At 45.7% G+C, this 18084-nt stretch overlaps 1 protein-coding gene across 1 annotated transcript; it reads left to right on the forward strand.

Annotated features, from left to right (window-relative positions):
• Nucleotides 1-306: 306 nt before the first annotated feature.
• LOC122935035 lies at nucleotides 307-16969 on the forward strand. The gene is made up of 3 exons (XM_044290755.1): nucleotides 307-453; nucleotides 1700-1821; nucleotides 16153-16969. Exons 1-3 carry the CDS (start codon nucleotides 385-387, stop codon nucleotides 16712-16714), a joined length of 753 nt encoding a protein of 250 aa, XP_044146690.1. The 5' UTR covers nucleotides 307-384; the 3' UTR covers nucleotides 16715-16969.
• The last annotated feature ends 1115 nt before the right edge of the window (nucleotides 16970-18084 follow it).

Below are 18084 nucleotides of genomic sequence, written 5' to 3' on the forward strand. Positions count from 1 at the left end.
TGTTTTATAATTTTATAATAAAATAAATACAGAACATGATGTAACTCAGGATCCGAAAGCAGTCCTGATCAGTGACCGACAGCTGTCGATGTATATGCAAGAAACGTATACAAGGAATGCTATCAGTCATTTTTTAGAGACGCTCACATATTATCGAGCTCAGAAAGAGCAGGTCTACAACATGCCGCCTGCAGATTCACTGCATTTCCTGGTGACCGGTCCCTTTTATGATAATTGGCTTATAGTAAATCAAATAAATAAAGTGCAAACGAAAGTAACAGTAAGTGAAACTAAAACCGTCCCAGACATTGTTATCTCGGACACAAGTGTTTCCTGGTGGCTCCCAGCTCAGCAGTCACAAGAGACGCTCGGCTGCTGCGCTCTATGGTTCCACTACCTTACAGGGACCCAGACGGCGGCTTCTCCTCTCGTTACTTGTGTGACCCCAATCCTGTGAGTAATGAACCCCAGTCATTGATATTGTGCCCCATCCTCCATAACATGAAATCCTCAGCAGGACTGGAGGGTGGGAACCTCCACCTGTTATTAGTGTCGTTCTCTAGACTTTATTATTATAGACTCAGGTTACAGTATTTATTTTTTATTCTTTACTTTAATATTAATATTGAGAATATTATTATATTATCATAATCACATTTTTTTTTACTTTAGCATTTCTCTCACTGGGAATGTTATTTACGTCTTTTCTTATCAGAAGGTTTTGTCTGTTTTTAGACTCCTTATGTTTCCTACTTATACTCCTTCTATATCGTCAGACTTCTGTATGACTGTGATATGTTCTGCTATAATGGCGTTGTACAGGTATACACAGAGGCTGTCCTCATGCACCAGCTGCTCTATGATTTCCTCATATCAGACATGTCCACACATTTTTAGAGGAAGTCAATTATCTTCTGTGTTTTGAGACATTTGGGTGGAGTCTCCAGAAGAATCCTACAGATAATGATATATTCTATGTTCCTGAGCCAGGACTGACATATTGACTGAGATCTTTGTCAGGTATTTTTCATCTGCTAAATCCAGGAGGTTCTGTTTTTCCTTGAAGAGAGCACCAGAGCTGCACAGGGAGTCTTATAGGCCATGCAATGCACCCTGGGTAATGGAATATGCAGATTATCTCTCTTCCAAGAGAAAAGCAGCCATCTCTGTAGTGCCACCAAGTGGCGGTATACACTTTATAACTCAGCATCTGACCCTTTTGGCACTAATCTGCACATCTATCAGTCAGAAATGTCTGATATGTTGGTATTAAGGAGGATCCGTCACCTCTCCTGATGTCCATTTTCCAAAATACAGCAATGCTGGAGCATCTATTCTTACGACTCTACCTTGTGCCATTCCTCTGTAATTGCTGCTAGAAGTTTATGAATGATCCACCTTGGTGTAACCAGTTGGGGGTGTGCCCCTTCAAAGTCTGGCACTTTCCAATCAGTGCTGCCAGTGTAAGACTGTGACAGGACACCCCTCTCAACTGGTAACACCCAGCTGGACCCTTATTGCTGACTGCTAGTGATTCCTTAATAACTTCTAAAAGGAATAATAGAGGGATGACGCAACATTAAGTCATAATAATAGATGTTCCAGAATTGTTACATTACATAGGGAATGCAGGAAGTTACTAGAACAGACATGACAGGGAGTGACAGCTCCTCTTTAAAAATCTTCCATACCATTACAGGTGAAGATGGGACCCGCGATCCTGACCGCCCTCTGTCTGTGGAGCTGTGTGCTGACTGTGACACCTATAAGCCAAGAGCAAGTAGGAAGAATCACAAATTACATTGAGCAAAACATCTTCCAGTAAGTTGCACTCACCTCGCTTACTTTATGAATCAGGAGAACTTCTTATTATGACAGTGCCATGAGAGGCTACATTCAGAGCTTCCATTACCAGTCCTGGTAGATTTGAAGAAAATCTGTTGTGTCTTCAGGGTAGCTATATGTCAAGCCACGATGGTGCTCTAATCCACCGTGATAGAAAATTCTGTACAAGAAAAACTATCAAAATGTTATTTTTATTTAAAAAAGTCAAACATACTTAATCCCTTCCCAACTTGCACCTTACATGTGCTGCACAAGTCAGGGTTTTGAAGATGATGCCTGCTCAAGAGCTGTGTGGGCTCCTTAGCCGCTGAGTTTTACACATCAGATGCCCAAATGCAGAGTCCATGATTGGAAATAATGCCGATCATGGATGTTTCACCATTCAGTGTTGAAATGTGTTTGTGACACAGCCTTTTTTGGGAAAATTGGTCACTAGCTGTAACTACGGCCAAGGACAATATATGTCCCTTACGGCCCACTCGTTAAATGTGGTTCCTACCCAGTCATACCATCAACTTGGCCAGGTGATGCCGCTTCCGCCTCGATGTTATCACGCCGTTGGTACTGCGACAATGTCCGCCTCTGCCTCCTCATTCCCCACTGTGTCCTCAGCCTCCACTGGAGGGACAATTTAAAGTGCCCCACCCGTATAACACATGTGCAGGGCACGCCGGTGTCACACTGTTTTACACCTCATTTGCCTAGGCGAACTGAGTCACACAGGGGAGAAACTGCTCCATGTCCTTCATCAAGAAATCAAATCCTGGCTTTCTCCACGACAACTCAAAACCACAGTGACCGTCAATGGGAAGAACATGGTGTCGGCACTGCGTCAATGAGGGCTGAGCCATGTTCCCTGCATGGCACACATGTTCAATCTGGTTGTAAAGCGGTTCCTGAAGTCTTCCAGCCATCTGCAAGACATCCTAAAAATGGCCAAGAAACTTTGCATGCACTTCAGCCACTCGTACACCGCCAAGCACACCCTCCTTGAGCTGCAGCGTCAGAACGGTGTCCTCCAACAAAGGCTGATATGCGACGTTTCCACCCGTTGGAATTCCACCCTTCATATTTTGGACTGACTATACGAGCAGAGAAAGACCATAAACGATTTCTTGATGATCCAAGCGGACAGAGGTACTCCCCTGTGTAACTTCGATGTTAGCTCAGCTCATACGTGACACCTGCCGTTTGCTCAGGCCCTTTGAGGAGGCCACGTTATTTGTCAGTTGTCAGGACTATGGGATGAACAACATCATTCCACCGATTCATATCCTGGAAAATATGCTGGTAAATCTGACTGGTCACTGGACTGGAGATGTGGCAGCTACATCTCACGGCCACATGAGCCCTATGGGGCTGAAATAGAGGAGAGGGAGGAGGGGACATTGGAGCACAAGCAATGTGTAGCAAAATGGGTGGTATTTCTACACAGGTTACAGGAGAGGAGGAGCAGCCGGAGGGGCAAGAGGGAGATGAGTAAGACGAGGCAGATGACCCAGGCACATTGTGGCAGTATGCAGTGGAGATAGAGGCAGGGAGTCCCTTCAAGTCACTTGCACAAATGGCCCGCTGCATGCTCACTTGCTTGCGTAGTAACAGCTGAATTGTCACCATTCACCAGAGGGATGACTTCTGGCTCTCCACCATGTTAGACCCTCACTCCTGGTCCAAAATGGGGGCCTTTTTTACACCCGCTGAGAGGGAGGACAAACTGAACTACTATAGAGACATCCTATGTAGTATGTTGGCCGCTGCCTATCTGCACAATCATCCATCCTCTCGCAGGTCTGACCGGAAGGGGGGCCCTCTGCGCTCATGTTCCACTACCATGGCTGCTGAGTTTAGAGTCACTGATGAGCAGATTTCTTCACCTGCATAGTAAAGAAACTACTCACCAGCAGCTAGACATAGAGCAGAACCTGAACCAGCAGGTGGTGGCATACTTGGAGTGCACCCTGCCATCCGTCATCGAAGATCCATTGGACTACTGGGCAGCCAAACTGGATTTTTGGCTGTTTGTTCTGGAAAAGCTGTCCTTCCCGGCCAGTAGTGTGGAATCAGATTGGGTGTTTAGTGCAGCAGGAGCGATAGTTACCCTAAGGAGAACTCGCCTGTCCACCCAAAATGTGGAGAGACTGAACTTTTTCAAGATGAATCAGGTGTGGATCAGCCAGGATTTCCACCCACCAATGCCTGATGCATAAGATTAGATCATCCATGCTGCCTCACCCAAACCTTGACAAATGGGACTGGTTTCTTCTGACTACCTGCCTCAGCTACTATTCTGATCCTGACACCCACCTGATGCCACACATCTGATGCCAAGTGCTCCTTCCTACACCCACTATCATGTCACGGAAGGTGTACAGGAAACAAGACAATGCAACATGAATATATGACTCACTGGATCCAAAGCTAAGGAACAAAAGGGAGACCCCTGCATAAGACCTGGCACTGTCCCTCACTGCTCAGCCTATGCGAAAATCCCAAAGGTGGATGGTCGCATATCCACGTACCTCGACTATATAACACCTGAACACCCTACAATAGTGAGGGGACACGACCACCGGCTCCCTACACCAGACACGGAGGGAGTCAGGGTCACCTGGGATCCAGCAAACAGAAAATAACAAATAAATGTACAGCACTTAACTTGTAGAAGAGAGGGAAATAGGATCAGCATGCACACACACTCCAGGAAGTTGTATAAGCCGCCCAGTAATGCATTCTGGGGAGGAATTTAAAGGGATGCAATCAGTCCAACCACATGACAGCTGAGAGAGGCTAACGAGATGAGGAACTGAACACCACAACAAAGAAAACTCAAGGAGGAGGTTCTGAAAGGCTTCTGTCAGAGCTTCTCAGCTGTCTGGTTGTGACAGTACCCCTCCCTCTACGAGTGGACTCCGGACACTCAGAGCCCACCTTCTCAGGATGGGACCTATGGAAAGCCCTGATGAGACGAGAGGCCTTAATGTCCGTCACTGGGACCCACATCCTCTCCTCAGGACCATAACCCTCCTAATGAACAAGGTACTGGAGAGAACCGCGGACAAGACGAGAATCCACAATCCTAGAGACCTGAAATTCAAGATTCCCATCAACCATAATCGGAGGAGGAGGCAAAGGCGAGGGTACAATGGGTTGAACATAAGGTTTCAATAAGGACTTATGAAAAACATTATGGATCTTCCAAGTCTGAGGAAGATCAAGACGGTAGGCAACAGGATTAATGACAGACAGGACTTTGTAAGGCCCAATAAACCTAGGACCCAACTTCCAGGAGGGAACCTTCAATTTGATATTCTTGGTAGACAACCACACGGTAGACGGGAAGGAATGGGTAAGGGAAGGAGAGGACCTGATGGCCGTGAATGAGGGACTTTGGCATGAGCGCAAGTCTCGCAGGCTGCCACAAAAACCTCAACCGACTTACGAAGCACAGGCCACCAGAATCTCCGAGCGATGAGATCCAGTGTGGCTCTTGCCCCCGGGTGCCCAGCAAGGACCGTATTGTGGTGTTCCTTAAAAATCTTGTGTCTTAAAGCGAGAGGCACAAACAACCTCCCAGGAGGACAAAGATCATGAGCCTCTGACTGGGCTGCCTGCACCTCTGCCTCCAATTCAGGAAAAAGAGCAGAGACCACCACACCTTCTGCCAAAATGGGACCCGGGTCTTCATAATTCTCACCTCCCGGAAAACAACGTGACAGGGCATCTGCCTTCACATTCTTAACCCCAGGGCGAACGTGACAACAAAATTAAACCTTGAAAAGAACAAAGACCATCTGGCCTGTCTCGGGTTCAGACGCTTGGCTGACTCCAAGTAGGCCAGATTTTTATGGTCAGTAAACACGGTAATAGGGTGTCTGGCTCCCTCTAGCCAATGGCGCCATTCCTCAAAAGCCAACTTGATGGCCAACAATTCCCTATCTCCCACATCGTAATTTCTCTCTGCGGAGGAGAGGTTTTTTTAGAAAAAGGCACACGGTCGCCATTTGGCAGGAGAGGAACCCAGAGACAAGACCGCACCCACACCCACCTCAGAAGCATCAACCTCAACTATGAAGGGTAAAGAAATATCAGGTTGCACCAAGATGGGAGCGGAAGCAAAACTCTCCTTGATATTAGAAAAAGCCTTACGCGCCTCTAACGAGCAGGAAGAAAAATCTACCCCCTTTCTGGTCATATCAGTGAGTGGTTTAACAATAGAGGAATAATTCAAAATAAACTTCCTGTAATAATTGGCAAAGCCCAAAAAACGCATCAGCGCCTTCTGATTCTCAGGAAGCTCCCACTCAAGCACAGCGCAGACCTTCTCGGGGTCCATGCGAAAACCAGAAGCGGAGAGAAGAAACCCCAGAAATTGAATTTCTGGAACCGCAAACACACATTTTTCCAGTTTCGCATATAATTTATTCTTCCGCAGGACGAGCAAGACCTGACGTAAATGTTCCTTATGAGTTTTGAAATCAGGAGAAAAAATCAAAATGTCATCTAAATACACTAATACAAATTTTCCCATCAAATGATAAAAAATGCTGTTCACGAAATGCTGAAAAACGGCTGGGGCATTCATCAAACCAAAAGGCATAACCAAATTCTCAAAATGACCCTCAGGGGTATTGAAGGCCGTCTTCCATTCGTCTCCTTCTCTGACCTTGACCAGGTTGTATGCCCCTCTTAGATCTAATTTGGAAAAGACTTTAGCCCCAACCACCTGGTTAAACAGGTCTGGGATCAAAGGAAGCGGATAAGGGTCACGAATAGTGATACTGTTCAGCTTCCTGAAATCCAGACAAGGTCTTAAAGAACCATCTTTTTTGTTAACAAAGAAAAAAACAGCGGCAACAGGTGACTTCGAGGGTCGTATGTGTCCTTTTCTCAAACTCTCAAAGATATAAGCACGCATAGCGACCCTTTCAGGTTGGGAAAGGTTGTATAAACGAGATTTAGGCAGCTTGGCGCCTGGGATGAGATTAATAGGGCAATCGTACTCCCTGTGCGGGGGCAAATCCTGAACTCCACTCTCAGAGAAGACATCCAAAAATTCAGAGAGAAAATATGGTACAGTCTTAGTAGAAACCTCAGAAACAGATGTTGTGAGGCAATTCTCTCTGCAAAAGTCACTCCAACCATTTATTTGCCTCGCTTGCCAATCAATGGTGGGGTTATGATTAGTGAGCCAGGGTAGCCCCAACACTAGAGGAGTAGGCAAACCGCTAAGGACGAAACATGACACATCCTCAACATGAGCATCACTCACAATTAAACGGATATTGTGAACTATGCCCTTTAATGATTTCTGAGAAAGTGGAGCGGAATCAATAGCAAAAACAGGAATATCCTTTCCCAAAGTGCACACCTGGAAACCATGAGTTATTGCAAATTGATTATCAATGAGATTGACAGCTGCTCCACTATCCACAAAAATCTCTCAAAAAATGCTCTTGCTCTCTAGCGCCACCCTAGCAGGCAGGACAAAACTGGAACTACAAGCAAACGGAAAACCTTCAATTTCCGCCTCAACCCTGCCAATAGTAACAGACGGAACATTTTTAAAAGATTTTTTCCTCTTTGTTTCTTTATTACTCCCAGAAAACTGCCTGAATCTCCTAGAGGGACAAACATTTGCCAAATGATTTATACCTCCACAACAAAAACAAACCCTCCCATGCGGGCTGAATCTTCTATTGTCAGAAGCAATCAACCCCAGCTGCATGGGCTCCTGCTCAGAAGGGGCTGACAGCGACTGAGACCCCTGCGCACAGAATGGGACCGCTGCACTGTCCTGGGACTGAGTATGACAGGAAGGAGAGATCTCTCCTCTCTCTCTAAGACGCCTGTCAATACGAACGGCCTGAGACATAGCAGAGTTCAAGGAAATAGGCCTCTCATGAAAGGCAAATGCATCTTTCAATCCCTCTGAAAGACCATGGCAAAATTGACTTCGGAGTGCAGCATCATTCCAACAAGTATCAGCTGCCCATCTCCGAAATTCTGAGCAGTATATCTCTGCGGATTGTTTACCCTGGCATAATAGACGCAGTCTAGACTCAGCCAGAGCAATACGATCCGGATCATCATATATCTGACCCAGGGCTAAAAAGAATTCATCCACTGAACGGAGAGGCCGTGCCCCATCCAGCAGCGAAAAGGCCCAGGACTGAGCGTTACCCCTGAGCAGCGATATAATGATCCCCACCCTCCGTTCCTCATCACCAGAGGAATGGGGAAGAAGGCGAAAATGGAGTTTGCAAGCCTCTCTAAAACGCACAAAATTCTCACTACCCCCGGAGAACGTATCCGGGAGCGAGATCTTAGGCTCAGAACAAACTCCATGAACGCAAGCTGAACCGGTCACTTGAAGCTGAGAAAAAGTCTTACGGAGATCAGCTACCTCCAATGAAAGACCCTGGAGGCGTTCAGCCAAAAGTGAAACCGGATCCATGCTTGAGACGGTTTTGGCGGCTTATAATGTCACGGAAGGTGTATAGGAAACAAGACAATGCAACATGAATATATGACTCACTGGATCCAAAGCTAAGGAACAAAAGGGAGACCCCTGCATAAGACCTGGCACTGTCCCTCACTGCTCAGCCTATGCGAAAATCCCAAAGGTGGATGGTCGCATATCCACGTACCTCGACTATATAACACCTGAACACCCTACAATAGTGAGGGGACACGACCACCGGCTCCCTACACCAGACACGGAGGGAGTCAGGGTCACCTGGGATCCAGCAAACAGAAAATAACAAATAAATGTACAGCACTTAACTTGTAGAAGAGAGGGAAATAGGATCAGCATGCACACACACTCCAGGAAGTTGTATAAGCCGCCCAGTAATGCATTCTGGGGAGGAATTTAAAGGGATGCAATCAGTCCAACTACATGACAGCTGAGAGAGGCTAACGAGATGAGGAACTGAACACCACAACAAAGAAAACTCAAGGAGGAGGTTCTGAAAGGCTTCTGTCAGAGCTTCTCAGCTGTCTGGTTGGGACATATCATCAGCGGGAACTGTTATTGCCACCCACCTCCCCACTCTGTCGCTGGCTCACTCTGTGGTCTCCTCATGCTGCTGCTGCTGCCACCTCCACACTATGTCACCTTTCCACTCTGTGGTCTCCTTATGCTGCTGCCACCTCCACACTATGTCCTCATTCTGCTGCTGCTACCTCAACCCTGTGTCACCTTGCCACTCTGTGACCTCTTAATGCTGCTGCTGCTGCTGCTACCTCAACACTATGTCACCTTGCCACTCTGTGGCGTCCTCATGCTGCTGCTGCCACCTCCACACTATGTCATTGTGTCACTCTGTGGCCTCATTCTGCTAGTTCCTCAACACCATTTCACTGGGCTACTCTGTGGCCTCCTCATGCTGCTGCGGCTGCCCCCTCCACACACTGTCATTGTGCCACTCTGTGGGCTCCTCATTCTGCCTCTGCTAACTCAAAACTTTGTCACCCTGCCAATCTGTGGCCTCCTCATTCTGCTAGTTCCTCAAAACCATTTCACTGGGCTACTCTGTGGCCTCCTCATGCTGCTGCTGCTGCCACCTCCACATTCTGTCATTATGACACTCTGTGGCCTCCTCATGCTGCTGCTGCTTCCACCTCACCACTGTCATTGGGCCACTCTGTGGACTTCTCAAGCTGTTACCACCCTTCCCACTCTATGACTGGGCCACCATTTCTCCTTTTATCCTGGATAACATCATCATTTAATTGACCTTTCTTCTGATCTGTCAGAAGGAAGGAAAAATTAGACAAACAATAGATCCTGTCTGTGTAGCAGCTGTAAGGCCTGTATAGCCCCATCCAAGGCTGGCTTCAGCACCTGAAATACCCGGGCAAGTGCCAGGGCCCACAGCTCCTGCGGGGGCCCACAGCATATCTGCCAGAGGGCAGAAGCAATGAACGCTTTCATCAATACAGACGGAAGCGCTCATTGCTGGAGCGTAGGAAGCTGGGTCCTGTCACTCACCGTTCAGCTCCCCACGCTCCTTCCCTTCTTCAGGTCAGTGGCACTCTAAATAGTGAAGCAGGAAGACTTCTCCCCGCTCCACCATTCAGCAGGCAGACACAGATCGCGCTGCCGCCTGTATGGGCGGAGCCTGCAGCCCGGTAACCTGCATAGGCTCGGACACAGCGCTGCAGAGCGATCTGTGACTGCAGGGAAGAGAGGTCTGTGAGCTTCAGGAACGGGACAAGGTGAGTAGTTACTGTGTTTTTTTGTTTTTAATACAGAGGGGGCACAGAGGACTTTATTACTATGGAGGGGGCACAGAGGAATTTATTACTATGGAGGGGGCACAGAGGACTTTATTACTATGGAGGGGGCACAGAGGACATTATTACTATGGAGGGGCACAGAGGTCTTTATTACTATGGAGGAGGCACAGAGGTCTTTATTACTATGGAGGGGGCACAGATGACTTTATTACTATGGAGGGGGAACAGGGGTCTTTATTACTTCGGAGGGGGCACAGAGGGCAATACTACTACAGAGGGGGCACAGAGGGCATTATTAATGTGAAGGGCGCACAATGGGCATTTCTACTATGGAGGGGGGACAGAGCCAGAGGGCATTACTACAACGAAGGGGGCACAGTGGGCATTATTACTGTGAAGGGGGCACAATGGGGATTATTACTGTCAAGGGGCACAATGGGGATTATTACTGTGAAGTGGGCACAATGGGGATTATTGCTGTGAAGGGGGCGCAGAGAGGGCATTACAACTGTGAAAGGGGCACAGAGAGGGCATTACAACTGTGAAAGGGGCACAGAGAGGGCATAACTACTATGAGATGGCACAATGTGGGCATAACTACTGTGAGGGGGCGAACTTCTGTACAAAACTACTGTGAAGGTTATAGAATGAGGGCAATACTACTGTGAGGGGGTACTTTTTTTTTTAAGTATTGGGGATGGGAGTGCCAGAGAAAGGACCCGCCCCGAGTGCTAAACACCGAGCTGTCGGCTCCACCATTGAGCCGCCAGCGCTCCACAGCAGCAACAGCAGCACGATGTCCTCACTAATGATGAGCAGCAGGGGTCATATTCGAATTTACAATATTTCATAGAATATCGTAGAATATTTGTGAATTCGAATATATGTTAGGAGCAGTGTTGATTGCAAATTTCCGTAATCCGAAATTTTGTTAGGAAAATTTTCGTTATGAGAATTTTTGTAATGAGGATCAATAAGATCGTGAAAACTCAGATCCGATGGTATATTCTAACCCCCAGGCGTTCCCATGTTGACGGGGATGCTTGTCGGGGAGGAGTATGCCAAAGTGGAACTGTACAGATTTAAAAAAAAAAAGTAGAATATTCTAGAAAATGAATATATTCATTTTTTAGAATATTCGTAATATTCAAAAACAAGAATATATAGCAATATATATTGTCCATAACATGCAGTCGCATGTTATGGACAATGAACACATTTGCATTTTATTGATGGCATTTTGAGTGCACAGAGATACCGTACCGTGACGAGATCCTGAGGCCCATTGTTGTGCCATTCTTCCACGACCATCACCTCATGTTGCAGCATGATAATGCACGGCCCCGTATTTCAAGGATCTGTTCACAATTCCTGGAAGCTGAAAACATCCCAGTTCTTGCATGGCCAGCATACTCACCGGACAAGTCACCCATTGAGCATTTTTGGGATGCTCTGGATCGTCGTATACGACAGCGTGTTCCAGTTCCTGACAATATTCTGCAACTTCGCACAGCTATTGAAGAGGAGTAGACCAACATTCCACAGGCCACAATCAACAACCTGATCAACTTTAAGCGACGGACAATGTGTTGCACTGCGTGAGGCAAATGGTGGCCACACCAGATACTGACTGGTTTTCTGATTCCCCCCCCCCCCCGCCCCAGTAAGGCAAAAATGTGCACATTTCAGAGTGGGCAGTCTAAGGCACACCTGTGCAATATTCATGCTGTCTAATCAGCAACTTTATATGCCACACCTGTGAGGTGGGATGGATTATTTTGGCAAAGGAAAAGTGGTCACTAACACAGATTTAGCTGATTTAGACAGATTTATGACATGGCTGTAATTGGCCAAGTGCAGCATGTGACCAAGCCTCTATATAAGCTGGAGTCACGTAGTGCCGCACGTCACTCTGCTCTCTCTTACTAGTTGTAGTGATAGGATGCTGCTGCTGTGAGGCAGAGATTAGGAAAGACTCTGATATCTGCACTTGGTGTGAAGTCTGCGATCTACAGCATTATTTGTTTCGGGGTGCAATGCAACAGTTTTGTACCCTGCCCTGAGCCCAGTGAGACTGAAAAAAAAGTTTTAATCCATCTGTTAGTTAGGTGGGCGTCAGGGTCCATTTTGTGCAACAGCAGTGCACCAGCACTGCAAATGTGCCAGGGAAAATCATTTAATTCTGTTCTTGTAGTTCAGTGGCTGACAAATACCCATTTTTAAAGTGCACCTGCACTGCATATGTGCCAGGGGAAGGGAAAATAATACAGTCTGTGAGTTCAGGGAGGTGACATATCCCCATTTTTTTTCTGTAAAGTACCCCTGTGCTGCATTTCTGAGAGTGAAATATAATCAGTTAAATCCATCTGTTCCATTGTGGGGTGACATATTTACATTCTTTGTTGTAAAGTGCCTCTGAGGCCTGCACTGCATATCTGACAGGCAGGCACATAAATTCAGCAAATCCATCTGTTTCATTGTAGGGGGAACATATTCACCATTTTTTATGTGAAAAACCCCTGTGCTTTATTTGTGAGAGTTAAATATAATCTCAGTTAAATCCATCTGTTTCATTTAGAGCTAATAAAGTCTGTTCCATTGTTGGGTGACATAAACCCAATTTTCCCGTCAAAAAAACCCTGCTCTGCCTAGGTGACAGGGACCTAAATTTCAAAAATTCGTCTGTTCCATTAATGGATGACAATAACCCATTTTGGCCGTCCAAAAAAACCCTGCTCTGCATTGTTCACAAGGAACTTAATTTAGTAAAAATGTCTGCGGTGGGTGACCGCTAAAAATTTGGAGGGACGTGGCCCTGGTCGTGGTGTTACGGGTGTTGGTGGAGCTCCTGTTGCAGGGACAGGACGTGGTCGATCTGTGCCATCTACACACACAAGGTAAACACCTTCCTCAGATGCGGGTAGGTGACAGAACCTTCAGTGTTATTTGGTCGGGCCAAATGCGGCTCTACGAATGGTGAGGCCCGAACAAGTACAGGCGATAGTAGATTGGGTGGCAGACAGTACTTCCAGTTCCTTCACATTGTCTCCTACCCAGTCCCCTGCTGAAAGATCAGAGTTGGGACCTACAGCCCATGGCCATCAGTCTTTCACCTCAGCCCCTTGCAAATCAGCCAAGCAGTCTGAGCCCCAAGTCATGCAGCAGTCTCTTCTGATTTTTAATGACTCTTCTAGCAGGGTTTCCCAGGGACATCCACATAGCCCTGCCCCAGAAGTGGAAGAGATTGAGTGCACCGATGCCCAACCACTTATGTTTCAGGATGAGCACATCTTGGATGATGACGGAACACAGGTGCCAACTGCTGTGGCTTTCTGCAGTGTGCAGACCGACAAGGAGGGCTGGGGTGAAGAGGTCCTCGAAGATGAGGTCCTCGACCCCACATTGAATCAAGGTCTTGCGAGTGACCTGTGCATTTTGGCAGAAGAGGCGGTGGTCGCACAGAGCCACCAGCACAGCAAAAAAGGGAACAGGGTGCAAAACCATCTATTACATTCTCGGGTGACATTTTACCATTTTTGCCATATACAAACCCCTGCTCTGCATAGGTGACAGGGACCTAAATTTCTAAAAATCGTCTGTTACATTTTCGGGTGACACTTTACAATTTTTGCTGTATACAAACACCTGCTCTACATAGGTGACAGGGACGTAAATTTCTAAAAATCGTCTGTTACATTCTTGGGTGACATTTTACCATTATATACAAACCGTATACAAACCCTTGCTCTGCATAGGTGACAGGGACCTCAATTTCTAAAATTCGTCTGTTATATTGATGGTTGACATTAACCCATTTTTGCCGGTGAAAAACCCCTGCTCTGCATTGCTGACAGGGAACTAAATTTTGTAAAAACGTTTGTTACTGATCGGAAGATGCGCGAGTACAAGCGCACGCTGGTAGACGCGCTGCTGATGGCATTTCCACCTGACAGCGGGGGCTCAGTGGAAGCACAAGATGAAGGTTGAGGAGGAGGAAGAGGTCACCAACGCAGCTGGGGCACCACCAGCATATCAGAAGGCAGGGTTAGCATGGCCCGAAATTTGGAAAAGTTTTGTCAGCACGCCACAACAACCAGTACCACCAGCTGATATGGAACGTCTTAGCAGGAGGCAGCATTTCAGCAACATGGTGGAGCAGTATGTGTGCACACGCCTACACATACTGACTGATGGGTCTGCCCCGTTCAACTTCTGGGTCTCCAAATTGGGCACATGGCCTGAGCTTGCCCATTACGCCTTGGAGGTGCTGGCCTGCCCTGCAGCCAGTGTATTGTCTGAACATTTGTTTAGCACAGCAGGGGGCGTCATCACAGTCAAGCGCAGGCGCCTGTCAACAGCCAATATGGACGAGCTCAAGTTCATTAAAATGAACCAGGCAGGAATCTCACAGGACTTGTCCGTACCTTGTGCAGAATAGACATGTATACCGGCCTCACCCAGCCATTGTTGTACTCCAGGGCACTTTCTCTTTGATTTATTTTTTATATTTCCCAATGTTTTGGGGTCTACACAAATTTAAACAAACAAAAAAAGATAATAGAATAAAATAAAAAAATAAAACAAAAACCAGTGTTGGCTACCTCCTCTTCCACCGCCGCTTCCACCTACACCGCCACATCCACCGCCTCCTCAACCTCATACTTCACATGGACCTCCTCCTCCTAGATCAAGATTATTATTTTTAATTTTTGCGTATTTTATGTTATTTTAAGTCATTTCCCTATCCACATTTGTTTGCAGAGCACTTGCCAGGCTCTTAACCACATTTTGCTGCCATTTGCAGCCCTCTAGCCCTTTCCATGACTTTTTAGAGCCATTTTAGTGCTCCAAAGTTTGGGTCCCCATTGACTTCAATGGGGATCGGGTTCGGGGTCAAGTTCGGGTGAAATTTGTCCGAACACGTAGAACCCAAACTTCCAGGTGTCCGCTCAACTCTATTCATGATCAATATGCATTACCATCGTGGTCACCCCGACACTGGTCGTCAATCCATTCTTGTTGATGAAGCACTTTTTTTTTCCGTTTGTCTTTTAATTCTTGTGGTTTTGCCCTTTCTGTGCCTGCTGTGTCCTGTTTGTGAACTAAAAATTTTTTTTTCTCCCCCATTAAAAAAAAAAAAAGAAAGAAAAAAGGAATTGCCTTGTGATTTGGTAGCCAAAAGCAGGAGTGGGTTCAAAACACAGAAGACATGCAAATATTCACGTGTCATCTCCTGTTTTAGATCCACTCCTGTGTTTTTTGGCATTAGCAATACTGATGGATTACTGACCAAACGCTGACCGAGTGAAGGCTGGCACAAGCCTACCTTCGGTCTGTTTCTATTTAGTCATTCTCTCTTATCTATAGCATGTGTCTCAGTTTGGAACCCCTGTCTACTTTCTTCCAATAGCTAGTTACAATTAGAGCATGCGATCTGAGATCAGCATTATAAGCGAGTATAATACAGGATGTAACTCAGGATTAGTACTGGATAAGTAATGTAATGTACGTACACAGTGACTGCACCTGCAGAATAGTGAGTGCAGCTCTGCAGTATAATACAGGATGTAACTCAGGATTAGTACAGGATAAGTAATGTAATGTATGTACACAGTGACTGCACCAGCAGAATAGTGAGTGCAGCTCTGGAGTATAATACAGGATGTGACTGAGGATCAGTACAGGATAAGTAATGTATATACACAGTGACTCCACCAGCAGAATAGTGAGAACAGCTCTGGAGTATAATACAGGATGTAACTCAGGATCAGTACAGGATAAGTAATGTATATACACAGTGACTCCACCAGCAGAATAGTGAGTGCAGCTCTGGAGTATAATACAGGATGTAACTCAGGATCAGTACAGGATAAGTAATGTAATGTATGTACACAGTGTCTGCACCAGCAGAATAGTGAGCGCAGCTCTACATTATACTAAATAATTTACCTCGTAAGAAGTATGAAATAAAATGTACTTTTAACAGTAATTACTGTACTATTTCATTCATTTTACATATAAAATAGGTTTTAAGTAAATAATCAGGTTTGTTTTATTATCTGGCAGGGGTTTGCAGGATCAGTATGCCTATTTTGTTAAGTTTACTGATGAAGAATGCAACAAAAATTTACAAACCAAAGATTTTGACGTGATTCTGAAAGAAGATAAATCTGCCGGCATAAGAAAAAAAGTGGTTGATAAAGAAATCTATAATGGAATTCGAATGGTGGCCGCATCCTACATAAAGGAGAAGAAATTTGACATACATTCCGAATCTCGCCTATTAAACCCTGATCCTATAAAGTCTCCCATCAGCAAACTACTGGAGGGGACCCCTGCCGCTGGTTGTGTTGTATTTTTCTCCCTGAACTCCCCTTGTGTACAGACCTGCACTGATCCCAAGGGGAAGTACAACATTATCGACAAACTCAATAAACACAACCTTCCCACGAGCCGAGCCTTCGCTTACACCAAAGTGTTCGAGAAGGATAAGAAGAAACCAGAGGACGAGGTTTGGAAAAACTGGGGAGTTCTCGATGGGAAAATGACTTTACTTCGATGTAGCGGAAATAACTGCATTAAATGCTTTAATAATGGAGTAAAAGTGGAGGCCTGCTATAAGGATTAGTCTAGATGATCAGATTACGTTGCTGCTTTGCTTAGACTTATTACAAATATTCCCAGTAGCATATTAACTATATGATTTGCTTTTCCTTTTTAATTTAGCGTTTTTTGTATACCAAATGAAATAAATACATAAATGAATACCTATAAAATACTAGTAGCTGAGGAGAGACGGCTGGTGGTCACGCTCAAAGTTTATATCTGTATGACAACATATAACAAGCTTAATAAATAAACTGCTGAAATTTTAATCTCAAAACCTTTGATAATTCCAAATATACGCAGAGCGAACAAACGCCCGGTACGTGCGCTGTTCTCGAGCAATTACGTATTTTAAACCAAAACTGGACTCAGAACAGCTTAGTTTGAACAAGTACAAAAACTTTTATTGAACATACAATGATAAAAATTGTTACATATCCATACTTATAAATGAGCAGCACAATGCCACACAGGATAACGTTAAATTGGTCTGTTGTAAAACAAATGACAATAGATAATCCCAGACCGTGCAGAGTATATTCTTACATGGCTAACAGTCAATACAATGTAAAGTGCATAGTGCAAATTGTAAACACTGACTAAGGGAAATACAAAAATCGATACAGACCAAGTCCTCCTGGATCCCTACACGTGTTTCGCGTTTTGCTTCCTCAGGGGATACTGATGGTGTGTGTTGCCTGTTCATATATAGTCTGCATATTGATTGGAACATAGATCACCTGAATTCCTCGTGTATGCCGAAAACCGGAAGTGCGGTGCGTTCCACGCTGGAACGCACACCCACTTCCGGCTCAGTCAGTGTCCGGACACTCAATATAGCCCTGCATAACCGTTCTACCTTAAACCGAACCTATCACAACAAGAATCAACGTATAACTGACCATTTAAGTGTCCAGTGTGGGGAGGGTGGAAGGAGGTAGCGGACGAAGATGCGAAGAAGGCCGCTCCACATACCGGAACCGGAAGTATGGCATGCGGTCCACGGTGGAACGCATCGGCCGCATTAAGCCAAAGTAGCCTCCTCCCATGACTCCGCCTCGAATGATGTCACTCGCATGCAAATCTCCAGCTTGTAATGCGTTCCACCGTGGAACGCAAGCGGGGTACACACTTCCTGGAACACTGAAGTATCGATTACATGACCAATTAGTTTGGTTTAATCCTGGAACTCTATATACATTCAAACCAGGGTTCTATATATACCCCCAGGGGGCGCCCTTAGGAAAAATGGGGGAACATAAAACATATTACAGAGATATCAAAAATATAAGACTGAATATGAATTCTAGACATTAACCACTTGGGAAGCTCTAATAATGGCCGGAATGGTAATATGTGATAAATAAGGTGAAAAAGGTGTAGAAAGAAAGG

This window comes from Bufo gargarizans, chromosome 4, assembly GCF_014858855.1.
Source record: "Bufo gargarizans isolate SCDJY-AF-19 chromosome 4, ASM1485885v1, whole genome shotgun sequence".
Classification (NCBI taxonomy): domain Eukaryota; kingdom Metazoa; phylum Chordata; class Amphibia; order Anura; family Bufonidae; genus Bufo; species Bufo gargarizans.

What these genes read in the sequence shown, in the direction of transcription:
- LOC122935035 (XM_044290755.1), top strand. Translation starts at nt 385, where the DNA reads ATGGTTCCACTACCTTACAGGGACCCAGACGGCGGCTTCTCCTCTCGT. An exon ending in ACTTGTGTGACCCCAATCCT is followed by an intron (nt 454 to 1,699) that starts GTGAGTAATGAA and finishes ATACCATTACAG; the next exon opens with GTGAAGATGGGACCCGCGAT. An exon ending in ATTGAGCAAAACATCTTCCA is followed by an intron (nt 1,822 to 16,152) that starts GTAAGTTGCACT and finishes ATTATCTGGCAG; the next exon opens with GGGTTTGCAGGATCAGTATG.